At 36.3% G+C, this 13671-nt stretch overlaps 1 protein-coding gene across 4 annotated transcripts; it reads left to right on the top strand.

The window, feature by feature from the left end:
* The first annotated feature begins 857 nt into the window (after window positions 1-857).
* On the top strand, window positions 858-12773 carry LOC110776224 (uncharacterized). 4 transcript variants are annotated; one of them, XR_002530070.2, is made up of 10 exons: window positions 858-1010; window positions 4540-4744; window positions 6246-7107; window positions 7441-7502; window positions 7617-7678; window positions 10517-10623; window positions 11193-11265; window positions 11440-11620; window positions 11955-12108; window positions 12435-12773. XR_002530070.2 is itself a non-coding variant. In XM_021980775.2 (10 exons), the coding sequence occupies exons 3-10, from the start codon at window positions 4552-4554 to the stop codon at window positions 12038-12040; spliced, it is 1626 nt and encodes a 541-aa protein (XP_021836467.2). In that variant the 5' UTR covers window positions 862-1010; window positions 4315-4440; window positions 4540-4551; the 3' UTR covers window positions 12041-12773. The 4 variants fall into 4 exon arrangements, 3 of the variants coding, with proteins under 3 accessions (XP_021836466.2, XP_056687082.1, XP_021836467.2); XM_021980775.2 differs by adding an exon at window positions 4315-4440 and having other exon boundaries at window positions 862-1010; window positions 11955-12773; XM_021980774.2 differs by having other exon boundaries at window positions 11955-12773.
* Window positions 12774-13671: the final 898 nt, after the last annotated feature.

The following is a 13671-nucleotide window of genomic DNA, read 5'->3' as shown; positions in this document are numbered from 1 at the left end:
TAACATAAATACAATACTCCGTATTATGAGAATTAAAAGAACGTGTAGGAATTGAAATCTTTAATATTCGAATTTAAAATAGTTCATATAATTTATGACGAGTCATATCGAGTATAGATGAATCGAGTGTCCAATCAAAAGTAAACAAATGATAACTTATAATTTGAAATGGCATATTTACATATTCTTTTGACAGTTTTGTTTTAAGAGTTATTCAACTATAAATAAATACGTATATGAAAGTCAAACCTTGAAACACTTATGTTTGTATCATATTTGATATTGCGGGTTATAAACAGTTTGAATTAAACGGGTTATAAACGGGTTACGGGTTGTAAACGGTTCGGGTTGTAAACGGTTCGGGTTGAAACAGTTCGGGTTGTAAACGGTCCGGGTTGAAACGGTTCGGGTTGTTAACGGTTCGGGTAGAAACAGTTCGGGTTGTGAACGGGTTTTCCCCGGGTTGAAACGGTTCGGGTTGAAATAAATCGGGTCATTAACGGTTTTCGGGTTCATTCGGTTCGGGTAGAAACGGTTTCGGGTTGATGCAAACGGTTTGTTATCGGGTATCGGGTCTAAATCGGTTTAATATTTTCGAGACGGTTCGGGTTCGGGTTGATTGTTATCGGTTCGGTTAGTTTTCGGGTTCCAACTAACGGGTTATTAACAGTTCGGGTTCTTAACGAATCGGATTAACCCAGCGGGTACAACGGTTCGGGTTGAGATTTGACAGCTCTAGTTAATTGTCATACACTCATACAATATCTCATGTCACACGCCTCCTACTTATTTGGCATACTACGTACCGAGCATTAATAAAAAAAATACAGTTACTATATGCAACCTTTATTTACTTTAAAGCACCCCGCAAAAACCCAAAAATACCCTTTAGTCTACCGTTGATTGAAACACCCTCAAACTTCCCATACTGTTGGTTTCCTCGGTTCGTGAAAATTGAAGAACAGAAATTGAAAACGGGGATTGAAGAACGAAAATTGAAGAATGAAAAGGTTTGTCTTCGAACACCAATCAATCTCGTATAACTACAAGGCGCGTGTTGTTGTTTTGCATTTTCATGCTCAGAAATTGAATTAGGTTTTCATGGTCATTAATTAGCATAATAGATTTCAGAGTTTGAATTAGGGAATTGAATTAGGGAATTGGGAATTTGAATTAGGAATTCAAATTAGGAATTAGGTTTCATAGAATTGGTTGAATTAGGAATTTGAATTGGGAATCAGGTTTCAAAGAATTGGTTGAATTAGTAATTCGCATTGGGACTTAGGTCCTCATGGTGTTCACGCATTTTCCTGATGGAGTTGTTTCTTGTTGATAGGGTGGAATAGATTACAAATTTTGTATGGTTGGGTTGTAATAGAGTAGTATGTTTTGTGTAATTGGGACGAAATAGTACATCTAATTTCATGTGTTATGTATAAAATAGATAATACTATTTCATATGACCTATCCGAAATAGGTTTGGTAACTTCATATGCTTCATCCGAATTAGACAAACAAACAACCGGAGCATCTATACGATATTCACCTGTTTGTATCCGCAGTTCTGGTTTATTAGTTGGAGCAAGAAATTCATTGATACCCAAAACTAGACAAACCAGTGTGATGATTATGTTAAGTTGAGAACAAGCTGAGAACATAGAAGTTAGTGGTCCAAGCTAGATGCTTAAGTTAAGTGTATTACCACTAAATATTTGGTCAAAACTATCAGAGAAGTTTGTTATGTTAAGGTGCTAAAAGCTGAATAATACGTTTCTTAATTTTATTTACAAAGGCTAAGTTAATGTCGTTAGCGTGATACTAGGCAGTAACATATTCCCTTTAGTTTGACTACCCTTCTTCCCTGCCACTGTTTAATTCTCAAGTGCCCGATTAGCCTATTCTTTGGCATAAAACTCACTGTGCTCTCTGAACTCTTCATTTATAGAATATCCTTCATTGAGGATAATTTTACCTACAATGTCAGGACTAATAATCGCATGTCCGTATCTAGCTATCTAATTAGCTGCTCGATTTTATTCTTTCAAACTATGCTTCTTAATTTGACGATTGTATTCCGTATAAAGAAGTACGTATAATACAACTAGTTATTAGCAGTATGTAATTTGAGAAACTTATTTAACAGTAGTTAAGGTGAAATAGTGTTTAAATTTTCTAAAAGAAACCAATTGCGATCATAATAAATTCACATTGATGCATTGACTCTGTAAAGATCATAATAAAGAAACCAAATTCGTCATAATAAGTATTGTATTGTGTATATTATTGGTGCAGATTACCAAAGATGCATTGACTCTGTGATCAAATAATTAAGTTTGTATTGGATACTAATTAGCAGACAATGCCTTTTAACTCTTCATCCTGTTTCTTTCTTATCCAACTTCCAGTAAGATCTTTTTGTACTCTAATCTAATTAAAGGAGCTACTAGCCTTAATGTTGTATAACCTGCTGGCGAGTTTTGTTATCATCGACTTTGATCGAGGAACCTCCAGGGTGGAGGGAGTATCAGTATCGTGTTGCTTAATAAAAACACACTTCCAAAAATGTATGTAAAGGAGCTAAATAAGACTACTCTTTCTATCTTAATAGGTAGTAGTAGTAGGAAGTAAAGCAAAAACTATGTCCAGCATAATGAAAACTAGTAGTACATGTTTTCTGCATGAAAACTACCACAGTACACTCTAGACTCACTAGCTTGGTATCACTATTATCGACTTCACTCTTGATTTTTCTCAATCAGTTGCATTCCCTCAAACTCCTTGCTAACAAACACTCTCCTAAGATTGGTCTTCTGGGAATTCAGTGCCCAGAGAAGTTTTTCATATTGATCTAGAGTCATCAGTCATGAGTGCAGCTTCCTAAATGACAGTAAGTGTGACGAGAAAAAGTTAATTAGTCTTTAAACCAAAGAAAAATGGCATCTTATCTTACTGAGGTTACAGAAGAAGTGCCTTCATTGCTTCCTCTTTCTTTCTTTCTTTCTTTCTTTCTTTCTTTCTTTATTTACTTTATGCTCTTCTGTCTCATCCTTTAGATCTCTAATATCTTCAGTGACCTCATCAGAAGTGTTGCGAACTTTAGTTTGAAGCTTGTGATGTCCGAAACTAGCTAGAAAAATTCTGATTGCATAACAGTATTTTGGAGGTTTTTTCCTACCTTCTTTTGGTTTCTTTAACATGTTTTCTTCAGGAAATTATGACATATTTTGTTTAGAGAACTGTAACAGATTTTTGGTTTCATTATATGTAAAGATTTTGTGTGAATAATGTCATGCTTTTGATTTATATTGTACATTAGTTTCCTTCTTTTGTTTGTTTCCAACTTCCACTAGGATACTAATGTACAAAAAGATCAAGGAGCATTAAGGTTATATAAAGTCTATGAGTTTTTGGTGTTAGAAAGTTGTTTGCCTTTTTCTCCACCTGGTCCACTTTTTGCATGCCTCAGTTCCCCTTTGTCGGAAATTTTGAGCCTATTGTGTATAGAATCAATATTGTATACAGCCAAAACAATTATGTCTACAACTATTTTCTATCCGTTGTTCTGTTGATTTGTTTGTATTTTTATTGATTCAATAATATAATTTGCTAAATTGTTAAATATATTCTGTTGGGTTTTTTTTTGTTAGCTTTGTTTTCATATGATTCTCATAAGATTGATTATGATTCCTGATTTGATTTTTCCGATATGACGGGTTTCAAATTGTTAATTATACTCTGTTGGATTTGGTGTTATTTTATGTCCAATTATTCTATACCCACTCCATGATTCTGCTTGAAATTCGTATAATCCTTTTTGATATGCTCTATTTTTATGACAATCACCATTCATCTCTCCTTGAGCTCAGGGCGGAGTGCCCCTCTTGCCCTACCTTAGGACGGGCCTGGTCGGCTGGTCTATATACCCACTTCATAACCTTAGTTGAAAATAATACTATCCTTTTTTTTCAATTTGTTCTTGATTAAATACTATGTTTTGGGGGTTAATTTGGTTGTTTTAAGGAGGGAGCAGAGTAGAAAAGAGCAATAATTTAGTACCATAATAAAGTTCAGTTTGATTGAATTATTTTTTATATAAAATTCATGAGTTTGATTGAATGAGAACTTTGAAAGTTTTTATTTTTTATTTTTATAATTGACTCCACTCCGGAGCTTGAGACTAGGTGGTAGTGATTTTGTTCATTAGAAGATATCAAGATAGTGTATTAGGTTAGATTCAAACCCCTGATGCTTTCAGAAGCACCTCAACCATTCAGCCTAATTCGTGGGCTTTTGTTTATGACCCTTTTATGTTAGGATGGAAACTATGGAAAAGGCATTTTCTCGTTGGGCCCAGGGCAGCGCCCCTCCTATCGTGGCTCAGGGACAGGCCTGAGAAAAGGAGAGGGATTTGTTTGAAAGAGAAGAAGGAAAAGAGGATCAGTTAATTTCTTATTTCCCTGTAGATTGGCCATTCATCAATCAGGAATATTTGTATATTGTTGCTCTTTCTTTTGACGAGTCTATAAATGTTGTTTTTAGGTGAAAGTGGTGATGGCAGCGGCGACTTCTTCGTCATTGAAAGAGTATTTGAAGAAGTATGAAAGTAACAGTGCAGCAGAGGAGAAGAAGAAGAAAAAAAAGAAGAAAACTAAAGCAGTAGCTGCTGGTGTGCTTGTTGTGGATGAAGATCCTGTGTGGCAAAAGCAAGTCAATCTTGAAGAAGATGAAGAGAATGATTCACCTGGTAAAATTTTAATGTCATAAAATGAAGGCAAATTTGTCAAAAACTACCTTATAAAATCATATTTTTGTGAAAAGCTACATTATAAAAATAATGTTGTTAAAACTACCTTATAAAATATTTTTGTTGTAAAAAGGTACCTCTTGTCGGATTCCGGCATTGACTCCTGACCTCTGCTTTTTTTCATAATATTTTTCACGTTTCCCATTCTTTTTTATTCCCTCCATTCCCCTTTCTTCGATGGCCATTAATCCCTCAATTCCAATACTTTTGAGTTTTGACCAAGAGGTCGCATGCAATGGAGGAGTATTCCAGATCGATTCGGCGAAGAACGGGATGAAATCGTACTTATCTTCCTTTTCATGGCGTTCCTAACAAGCTTGTTGTGTAATTCAAATCATTTGATTTTCATAAATACCGATTCATTTTGTCAAATGTGTTTTAAGTAACTAATAGCTCAATTGGATTGTAATGAAGTAATTGTTTTCACTTAATGTTCATTGTAAAATGTGCTAGGAGTCTAGGACTGTGAAATACAAGATTCGATTTTTCTGGAGAGAGTGACCAAGTTTGGAGGAACAAATTCCCATAAATAATTTCAAGATGTTCAAATCAATTTCAAAATGAATTGTGGAAACCCAATTCATACCAAGCATCAATTGTTTATAGTTAAATACTGAATTGTGTTATCTTAGTCTCTTTTAGCAAAGGGAACCATTAATATATGTTGCTTCGGGGTATTTAAGTAGAATTAGGAAGTAGGCATGAAAAGAGAGAAAGAATCAGGTTGTTTATGAATCCTAGTGGTACAGGAAGCACAACAATTGGGAGGATAAAGAATCGGAAGATGGCGTGAAAATTTGATAATTTGTTAATTCCTAGCGCTGTCCATGGGCCCATGGCCATGGCAGGGGCATACCCCTTCATCCTCATTTTTTTTTTGGTAAAGAACCATCATCATCATTTCTTCCTTCATGCTTGTATAATTTACAGGTGATTAAGTCAGGGTAAAGCTATAGCGGTTGTGTGGTTCAACATCCCTTTGAAGGGGAAAATGAGCAGGAATTTGGGATGACAACCTAAGAGGCCCGTTTTCTTTAGATTGGTGAACTTACAGGCATTAGCTCTGAAGTTGGTTTAATTTTGTCTCCACATCGTCGCCCTAGTAGAGAGAGAGTCTTTCTGAAAAACAGAGAAGGAATCCCTCATAGAAAAAGTAAGGTCATATGACTTGTAAATGCAAGTCAATGCCGGAAATTTTTGGTCAAAGGTTGGAATCCGGCAAGAGGTACCTTTTTGCAACAACTTTTTATAAGGCCGGAGTAGTTTTTAACAACATTATTTTTGTAAGGTAGTTTTTCACAAAAATATGATTTTATAAGGTAGTTTTTGACAAATTTGCCTAAAATAAATGTATTTTGTCATGGACTATGACTCAAAAATCCAGTTAGCCCCTTATTGTGTACTGTATTTCCTGAGTTATTCTTTTGATTTCATTTTGTAGATGAGAAGCCACAAGTTGATGAAGACATAGAAGTTAAAAGGATGAAGAGGTTGGAGCAGCTTAGAGCTAGGCGTTCTTACAATGAAATCTCTGAAGATGGTAGTGGCTGGGTTCCAATTTCTGATACTCCAATGGACTCAACAAATCTTGATTCCTCACCTCGTAATCGGAAAGCTAGGTATGACCCACCTTCTCCTGAGCATGGGATGGATGCTTCAGATTCAGGTAGAAAAGAACTTACTGATCTGTCACCACCACGACAGCGTCGCCAACGCAATGACAGTCCCTCACCAGGGCCTAACGGTCTTGGTAGAGAAGGCTCTGATCTGTCACCACCTCGACAACGCCAAAATCTCAATGATTTTCCATCATCTAAGCACGTAACAGAGTCCTCGGCTGCCATTGAAGAAGTCGATTTATCACCACCACGGCAGCGCCGTAGGCGCTATGACTCTCCCTCACCAGAACGCAGGACCAAGGCTTCAAATGCAGAGGACAGTGATATGTCCCCTCCACGTCGGCGGGGACAGGTTCATGGTTCCCTTTCACCCATGCCTCAGAAAAATTCATCAGTTTCTGGTGTAAGAGACTTTGATATGGATGATTTGTCCCCTCCTCGTCGAGAACGTCGCGGTTCTTCAAAAATAAACGATTCACGAGTTTCAGAGGATCTTTCTCCTCCGAGGAAAAGTCAAAAGGGGATTGATAAAAGGGGCGGAAGAGAAAATAGTGTAAGAGGAAGGTCTATTGAACCAGATTTGTCACCTCCTAGAAAAAGCAAAGAACAGAAGAAAACAGGCTTGATTACTGGCAAAGATGTCAGTACAGAGATTGCGAAAATTAAAAAAGATGAATGGTCGAGGTATATTTTCATCAATATTTGTGGCTTCTCTCACCAGGGCGGGATGGGTTTGGTAGATAATTTCATTGTTGTTTCATATGTTATTTGAGTGATAATTTTTTGCTAGGTACATGTACATAAATTTAGTTAAGGAATTATTTTTGCACATGTTGGTATTTTTTTCCCACAATGCAGATGGAATATCTTGCTTCAAAAGTATCCTTGAAACACCTTGGTGGGGAGTGGGTTGTTATGTTAATGTCACTTATGTGCTTGGTATTCTGGGTTTCAATTCTTGGCTATTTCTCTCGAATACCAGTGCGTTAATCTCAAACAGTGTGTACATATTTGTAGATTCAATGAGATGGATCCTTCTACAAGCGGAAGAGGTGCTGTACCAGTATATCGTTTCAAGGGTTAGTGACTTGGTTTCTTGCTTTATTGCTCCTAGCCGCGCTATAACTCCTGATATAGACTTTGATTTTTGTGGCATTTATATGTTTGTAGCTTAATAACAGTGAATATCACAGGAGAACGCATATCAAAGGACGAGTACTTGAAGCTAACCAAGAAAGAAGAAAAGCCCAAGAAGGTAACTAATATTTTCTGTTACGGCTTCTTTGTGAGTATAATATTTGAGAGGCTACATATTGCTGTTGCCGGCTCTGTGTTCTCCTAGGTCTATATAAAGCACTAGCAGCCTGGTTGGTTGGTGGTAATAGTAATGGTTATATATGCAATTATGTGAAGAAACTTGCATGCTGATATCAGTGGGAATGCTAATTATTCCAAATACCTCATTTTCTTCATAAAATTTTATTTCCAATTTACCACCCATTACCACTTTAGAGGTGGTATTGTATGGTAATGGAAATTAATGAAGAAAAACAGATGTTTAGGGGTGAATTTCCATTACCATGATAATGAACAAGGGATTTCCATACAGAATCATGGAGTATCAATTTCATCACTTCTCCCGTAGTTTATGAACGATTGCCAAACAGGCCATAAGTTGTATAAGGTATAGATGGTTTGAAATGCCTTCTAATCGAAAGAAGGTATATATTTTTTTGAGATGCCAGGTTGATTCCATGTAACACGAATCGAGCTCTTTCCTTTTTTTTTTCTTTTGTCGCTGCATGTGGATGCCTAATATATGGTGTTTTGACTTCTGATTTGATTGTCTGTTCTTAGCAACGAATTTATCGTTTATCATTGACAAGTTTAGGACCCATTTTTTCGTCCTGCAAAAATGTACTTCTCCTTATAGTGCAATTGATCTGAACAAATTTCCTTTTCCAAAATAAAGTTGGGGCAGGGGTTTGGTAGGTGAATACTATATGTCGTAAGGTCTCTTCCCATTTATAGCTTGTCCTGCTCTGCTTATGTCTGACCAAGCAATCCACATTCTAGCAACATTTTTAGTTAAAGAGATGCTTGGTCAGCAGCTAAAAGACCGTGATGGTAATTGGTAGGAGATGCTTCCTTGGGAGAACTGACAGGCGATTATTCAAGGTAGAGGGTTTATTATGACGACTGACGAGTCATTCGTAGTTGAGAAAATTTGGGAAGAGTTGTCCATGGTGGAGCCCAGAAGTGAAGGATTTCTCAGATTTTGGAGCTGCAAGCCTACAATCAATATTTTTGTTGGTTTTTTGATAATAGATGAGGTAAGCAAAGTAAATTATCTGAACATAGATTAAACGCGGAGCACAAAATAATTTAATCGACAAACTACCTTCAACAATCCCTGCACAAAGCTTAGATCTCTAAAGTAAAGGGTTTGCCAGAATGGCCAGATTCACATTGGAGGAAGAGAGTCACAAAGACACAAGGGTTTTATTCATTCAATCATCAAAAGCTATCTTAGGATTACTCTGTTAATGCTTACATCAATATTTATCAATTGATTTCCTCATTTAGCTATTAAGCCCTAATCACAACTTATTATTTAAAAGCTCTAAAAAGAAAAGAATAGTTAAGAAGCTTTCATACTCCCTCCGTTTCTTTTTGTTTGTTACGTATTCCTTTTAGGGTGTTTCACAATGTTTGTTACATGGCAGAATCTTTCTTTTTATAAACGTATTATAATGTTATTTTCTGTGCTAGCTTTTAATTTTGATTGGTCCAATTTTTTCAACTCATTAAATTCTTTACAATTTCCTAATTATGTTAAGTTAGCAATCTATGTGCTTTTCCATTATTGGTTCATTTTGATAAATAAAATAATCTTATTGGTTGTTGTAATGATTAGTGGATTGAGGTTTTACTTGGGTTTATTTTTTTAATAAAAAAAAGAATCTTTATTATACGTTAATAAACGTGCAAAAGTCCAAACGTAACAAACAAAAAGAAACGGAGGGAGTATTATGGAAGAAACTGCAAAATCGCAATCTGCAGGTCGTCTGATATGCTGACACGGCCGTGTCAGGTGAGCATCAAAAGGCAATTTCTGGAAAGCCTCTAACGTGTTTGTGACGAGGAGTGTTCTCTTTTTCAACTTCAGTTTAAGGCCCTCAAATTACCTCCAGTGCACAGGTGCACTTCAGCTTCCAAATGCCTATTCGTTTTGCTAAAGCGTCATAAGACTCATAACCAAGAGAAAGGAGGGTTGTTCATAAGAATTGACTTAGAAGTCCACTTAATCCCAAAATCCTATCATGCCTAAACCTTGTCATTGTTCATTTTAGGAGTCTCTTCATGTAGTGGAATGTTCCTGCATCAAGTTTGGTAACTTTAGAATCCACGGATTCAAATTCTTATTTGTTACCTAAATAAGCTCATGACGTATTTTTTTCTCAGTAGTAAGCTGACATTCATGCATGTCCCTTTCTTGTATTCTATGTTTCAGATCTATCGGCCCCTTTTTCAGATGAGGCATGAGCCTTATTTTCCTTGACTATTTTGGGAGACAAGTCTTCAAATGAGAGACACATGCCTTGTAGAATGAAATGCCTGAAAGGAACTTTTTTTAGTGGTGGGTTAGGGGTTTGTCAATGGTCACTATACCCACCTTTCCCTATGCTGCAGAATGTACAATTCTATACTCCTTCGTCCGACTCCCAGTAGTGTTGGCAAATATTTTGGAGTTCAATAAATATGTATTAATGTGAATACTTTAATTTTCGAAATATTGAAGGACTCCTAGCAAAAGAACACAAGTAAACTTACCAATCTTGCTGACAATCCTGACGGACACAGTTTTTGCTTGTGCGAAATAAGGCAGTTTTTGCTCATCTCAGATGTGCTCAATTCCTTGCAGTAGTAATTTATCTACCGCTGTCTCTGGATAGAGTGATTGACATGGAACTGGATATGCTGCTGAAACCCCTCTAGTTGAGATACATTTTTTATTTGGACCTTGATTTTACTTGTTTCCTCTGATTTTGTCAGGACTAGCGATATTTATGCTTTATTTTCTATTGATTAGGAGGAGAAGAAGCTGGAATGGGGTAAGGGCTTGGCTCAAAAACGTGAAGCTGAAGCTAGGCTTCTTGAGCTGGAACTTGAGAAAGAGAAACCATTTGCACGGTCCAGGTAAACTCAAGTGGATGCTGACTTCTTATTACTTATGACAGGGATAGATTGTGATTAAATTGTTTTACTTTATAAATAAACATATAATGCAGTTCCTAAATAGGAATTTTGTTTAGGATTTCATGCAAAATCACGGGCCGGTCGGTGTAGTTAATGTTTACAATAAGCTAGCTTTTTCCTTTTTAGTTTTTTATTTGTAGCCTGCATATATCAATTTCCTTTTTTATATTTGCCCTCTTTTTTGATGTTTATTGGGGAGAATGGGGTTGAGAAATTTGCATTATGTATTCCGCCATTGTATTTTCAGTTGGGACTGTCAAGTGTCATTTTATCCTCCCTAGTTCATTTTTCTGCTTCTGTATGGAACTATGGAAGTGGAGTATTGAAGGCCAATGACCAAAAATGAAAGTAAAAACATCTGAAATAGGAGAGGTGTGATTATTATCTTGCAAAAATATGACTTTGAGTATTCGCGAGGTCTTGTTTTAAAGAGTCCTACTGATGAGACTCTGAATATTACGCGAAGTCTTGGTTTTAAAATATGATGATGATGTTTGTTCTGTTTGCAGAGATGATCCAGAACTTGATATCATGATGAAGGATAGACCTAGGTGGGGTGATCCAATGTTACATTTGGTCAAGGTATTGAAATTTGAAACTAGATCATGCTCTGTTACTGAAATCTATTCAATGAGACTCTTTTGAATGTTACATTTGGTCAAGGTATTGAAATTTGAAACTAAGATGATGCATGCTCTGTTACTGAAATCTATTCATAGAATATTTGAGTGAGACTCTTTTGAATGGGGGTTGCAGAAAAAACAATCGGACTTGCTTCTTTCAGACTTGGGTGATAATGAGAAGATGAGGGAGTCTGGTTTCATTATTCCCCAAGATAGACCTACTCACAGCTGGCTCAACAGGGGTGTCGATTATGAACCTAATAGATACGGCATCAAACCCGGGAGACATTGGGATGGAGTTAATCGTAGTACTGGTAAGTCTTGTTTTACGCTCTTTTCAATTTCCTATATTGGTTATGATTTTAATAAGATCGAGAGAATATTATTAATCATTAATCAAATGGCTCTTAAAACCTCTTCGCATCCTTTCCATGAAGTAGAAGATGGTCGTCCCGTTATCGCTTTTGGGTCAATTGGAAACAACCTCTCTGCAATTGCAGGGGTAAGGTTGCGTACACCCGACCCCCCCTTACCCCGCTTCTTGCGGGAGCCTCTTTGAGGCAATGGGGTAATGATAACGAATGATTAATCAAACTTTACTACGGAGTAGTTTTTAAGAAAAGTCATCCCCTTTTCTTTGCATTGTAGGATATGAAAAGCAATTGGTCAAGAGGACGAATGAAAAACGAGCTACTGAACGAGAAGCCTATCTGTGGTCTGTAGCAGACATGTAAAGATGGCAAGGCTCAATGATACTAGAACCTCTCTCCTGCAATGATATTGAATCTCTTCGCTCTTTCAGGTTACATGCTTTCATATCGTCTTTTTTCATGATTTTTGTGCTACTTGTAAATGTTCAATCTTGAATTTCATAAACGCTGCGGATTTTGCAGTAAGTCTCAACTCTATATGATAACCAAGAAACTCCTTGACAGCATCTTTGCTACTACTTGGATGTTACCAATTCAGCAGTTGCAGCAATGAAGTACCCCGAAAGTGACTGTTGATTATATACTGTATTAGTTTACCAGCTATTAATGAAGAAATGAATTCAAAAGACAAGCTTTTGGTGTGCGTTTCTTCTTTCTTGTGCTAACCAATGCTTATGCTGAATTATAATTCATACAGAAACAGAACCATGCGGGAGCTTCAAGTGGAAGAACGAACTGAGACGTTTCAGTAGGATCAACCCTGTCTGTATCCATGACCTTTCGTGGATTCGCGCAACTATCTGTTTAAAAATACAATGACAAGACGTGGAGAAGTTCAATTGTAAGACAATGACAAGGTTGAGAGTTTGATTCTGATAATCACAATTGATAACTCTGTTAATTTCTGAAAATCAGAATTTAGAAAAAAAAACCAAAATCAAGTGGAAATGTTTTTGTAGATTGTTCTTTGTAAGTTTCACTGTCCATTTCGACACTCCATATAATTTATGTGACAAATGTTCAATTATGTGTCTTATCTTTATGTATTGTTTTGTAAGTACAAGGAGGGGTGTTTAATACCCATAGTCCATACTTATGTGTGTGTGCGCGTGTGTTTGTGGTAAGTGTGAAAATTTCAACACTTTGGTTCATCACACATATAAAGTAGGGGTGAGCAAAAACTTAGTGTACCCTGAATTACAACCAGAACCTGTTGTGCAGGTTTCGGTTTCGGTTCCGGGTAATAAAAGTGGGAACCTGTTGAAACAGGTTTCGATTTCAATTCTCAATTTTTCGGAACGGGTATCCTGTTGGGTACCCTGTATACACCAATTCTAATATTAATTGCCCAAAATAAGGGTTTGGGCTCTATAAAAATGCTTCCTATGCCAAAATATAAAACAATCCAAGATACTTTTTTGGAAAATATAAATATGCAATTACAATTTAAGCCCAAGCTATAAACAATCAAAAAGCCCAAACTACAGAGTAGATATTTTTTTTCTCAATATATTAGCAATAATTTATTTAAAATTTTAAAATGATAGGGTACATAAATCGTCCTCATTTTTAGGAACCTGTTGCAACAGGTTCCAGTTCCTAAAATTTTGACATCCAGACCAGACCGAAGAGAAAATTTGAAATTCAAGACCCGAAGACCGGACCGATCATGCTTGGACCGGACCAGAACCGGGGCCGAAAAATCGATCCAAAACTTGGACTGACCGGTTTGGACCGGTTATAGACCTATTTCTATATATTTTTTTTATTTTGTTTTACAAATTATGGTAAAAAAGGAAAAATATATACGGAGTCTAAAAAAAGTCAACTGTTTAAGGCCTTTTTGTAAGATAAAATAAAATATATCACAATATAATAATATTTACAACACAGTAAAGGAGAGAATTAAATTTTTAAATCATTTATATTATATT

This window comes from Spinacia oleracea, chromosome 6, assembly GCF_020520425.1.
Source record: "Spinacia oleracea cultivar Varoflay chromosome 6, BTI_SOV_V1, whole genome shotgun sequence".
In the NCBI taxonomy this organism is placed as follows: Eukaryota; Viridiplantae; Streptophyta; class Magnoliopsida; order Caryophyllales; family Amaranthaceae; genus Spinacia; species Spinacia oleracea.
The sequence above is the reverse complement of the archived record's forward strand: the minus strand, read 5'-3'. Positions and strand labels throughout refer to the sequence as shown.

Excerpts from the sequence above, each read along its gene's own strand:
- LOC110776224 (XM_021980774.2), top strand. The coding sequence starts at position 4,552 with ATGGCAGCGGCGACTTCTTCGTCATTGAAAGAGTATTTGAAGAAGTAT. Across the intron at positions 7,108-7,440 it reads AAAAAAGATGAATGGTCGAG|ATTCAATGAGATGGATCCTT; the intron begins GTATATTTTCAT and ends ACATATTTGTAG. Across the intron at positions 10,624-11,192 it reads AAACCATTTGCACGGTCCAG|AGATGATCCAGAACTTGATA; the intron begins GTAAACTCAAGT and ends TTCTGTTTGCAG.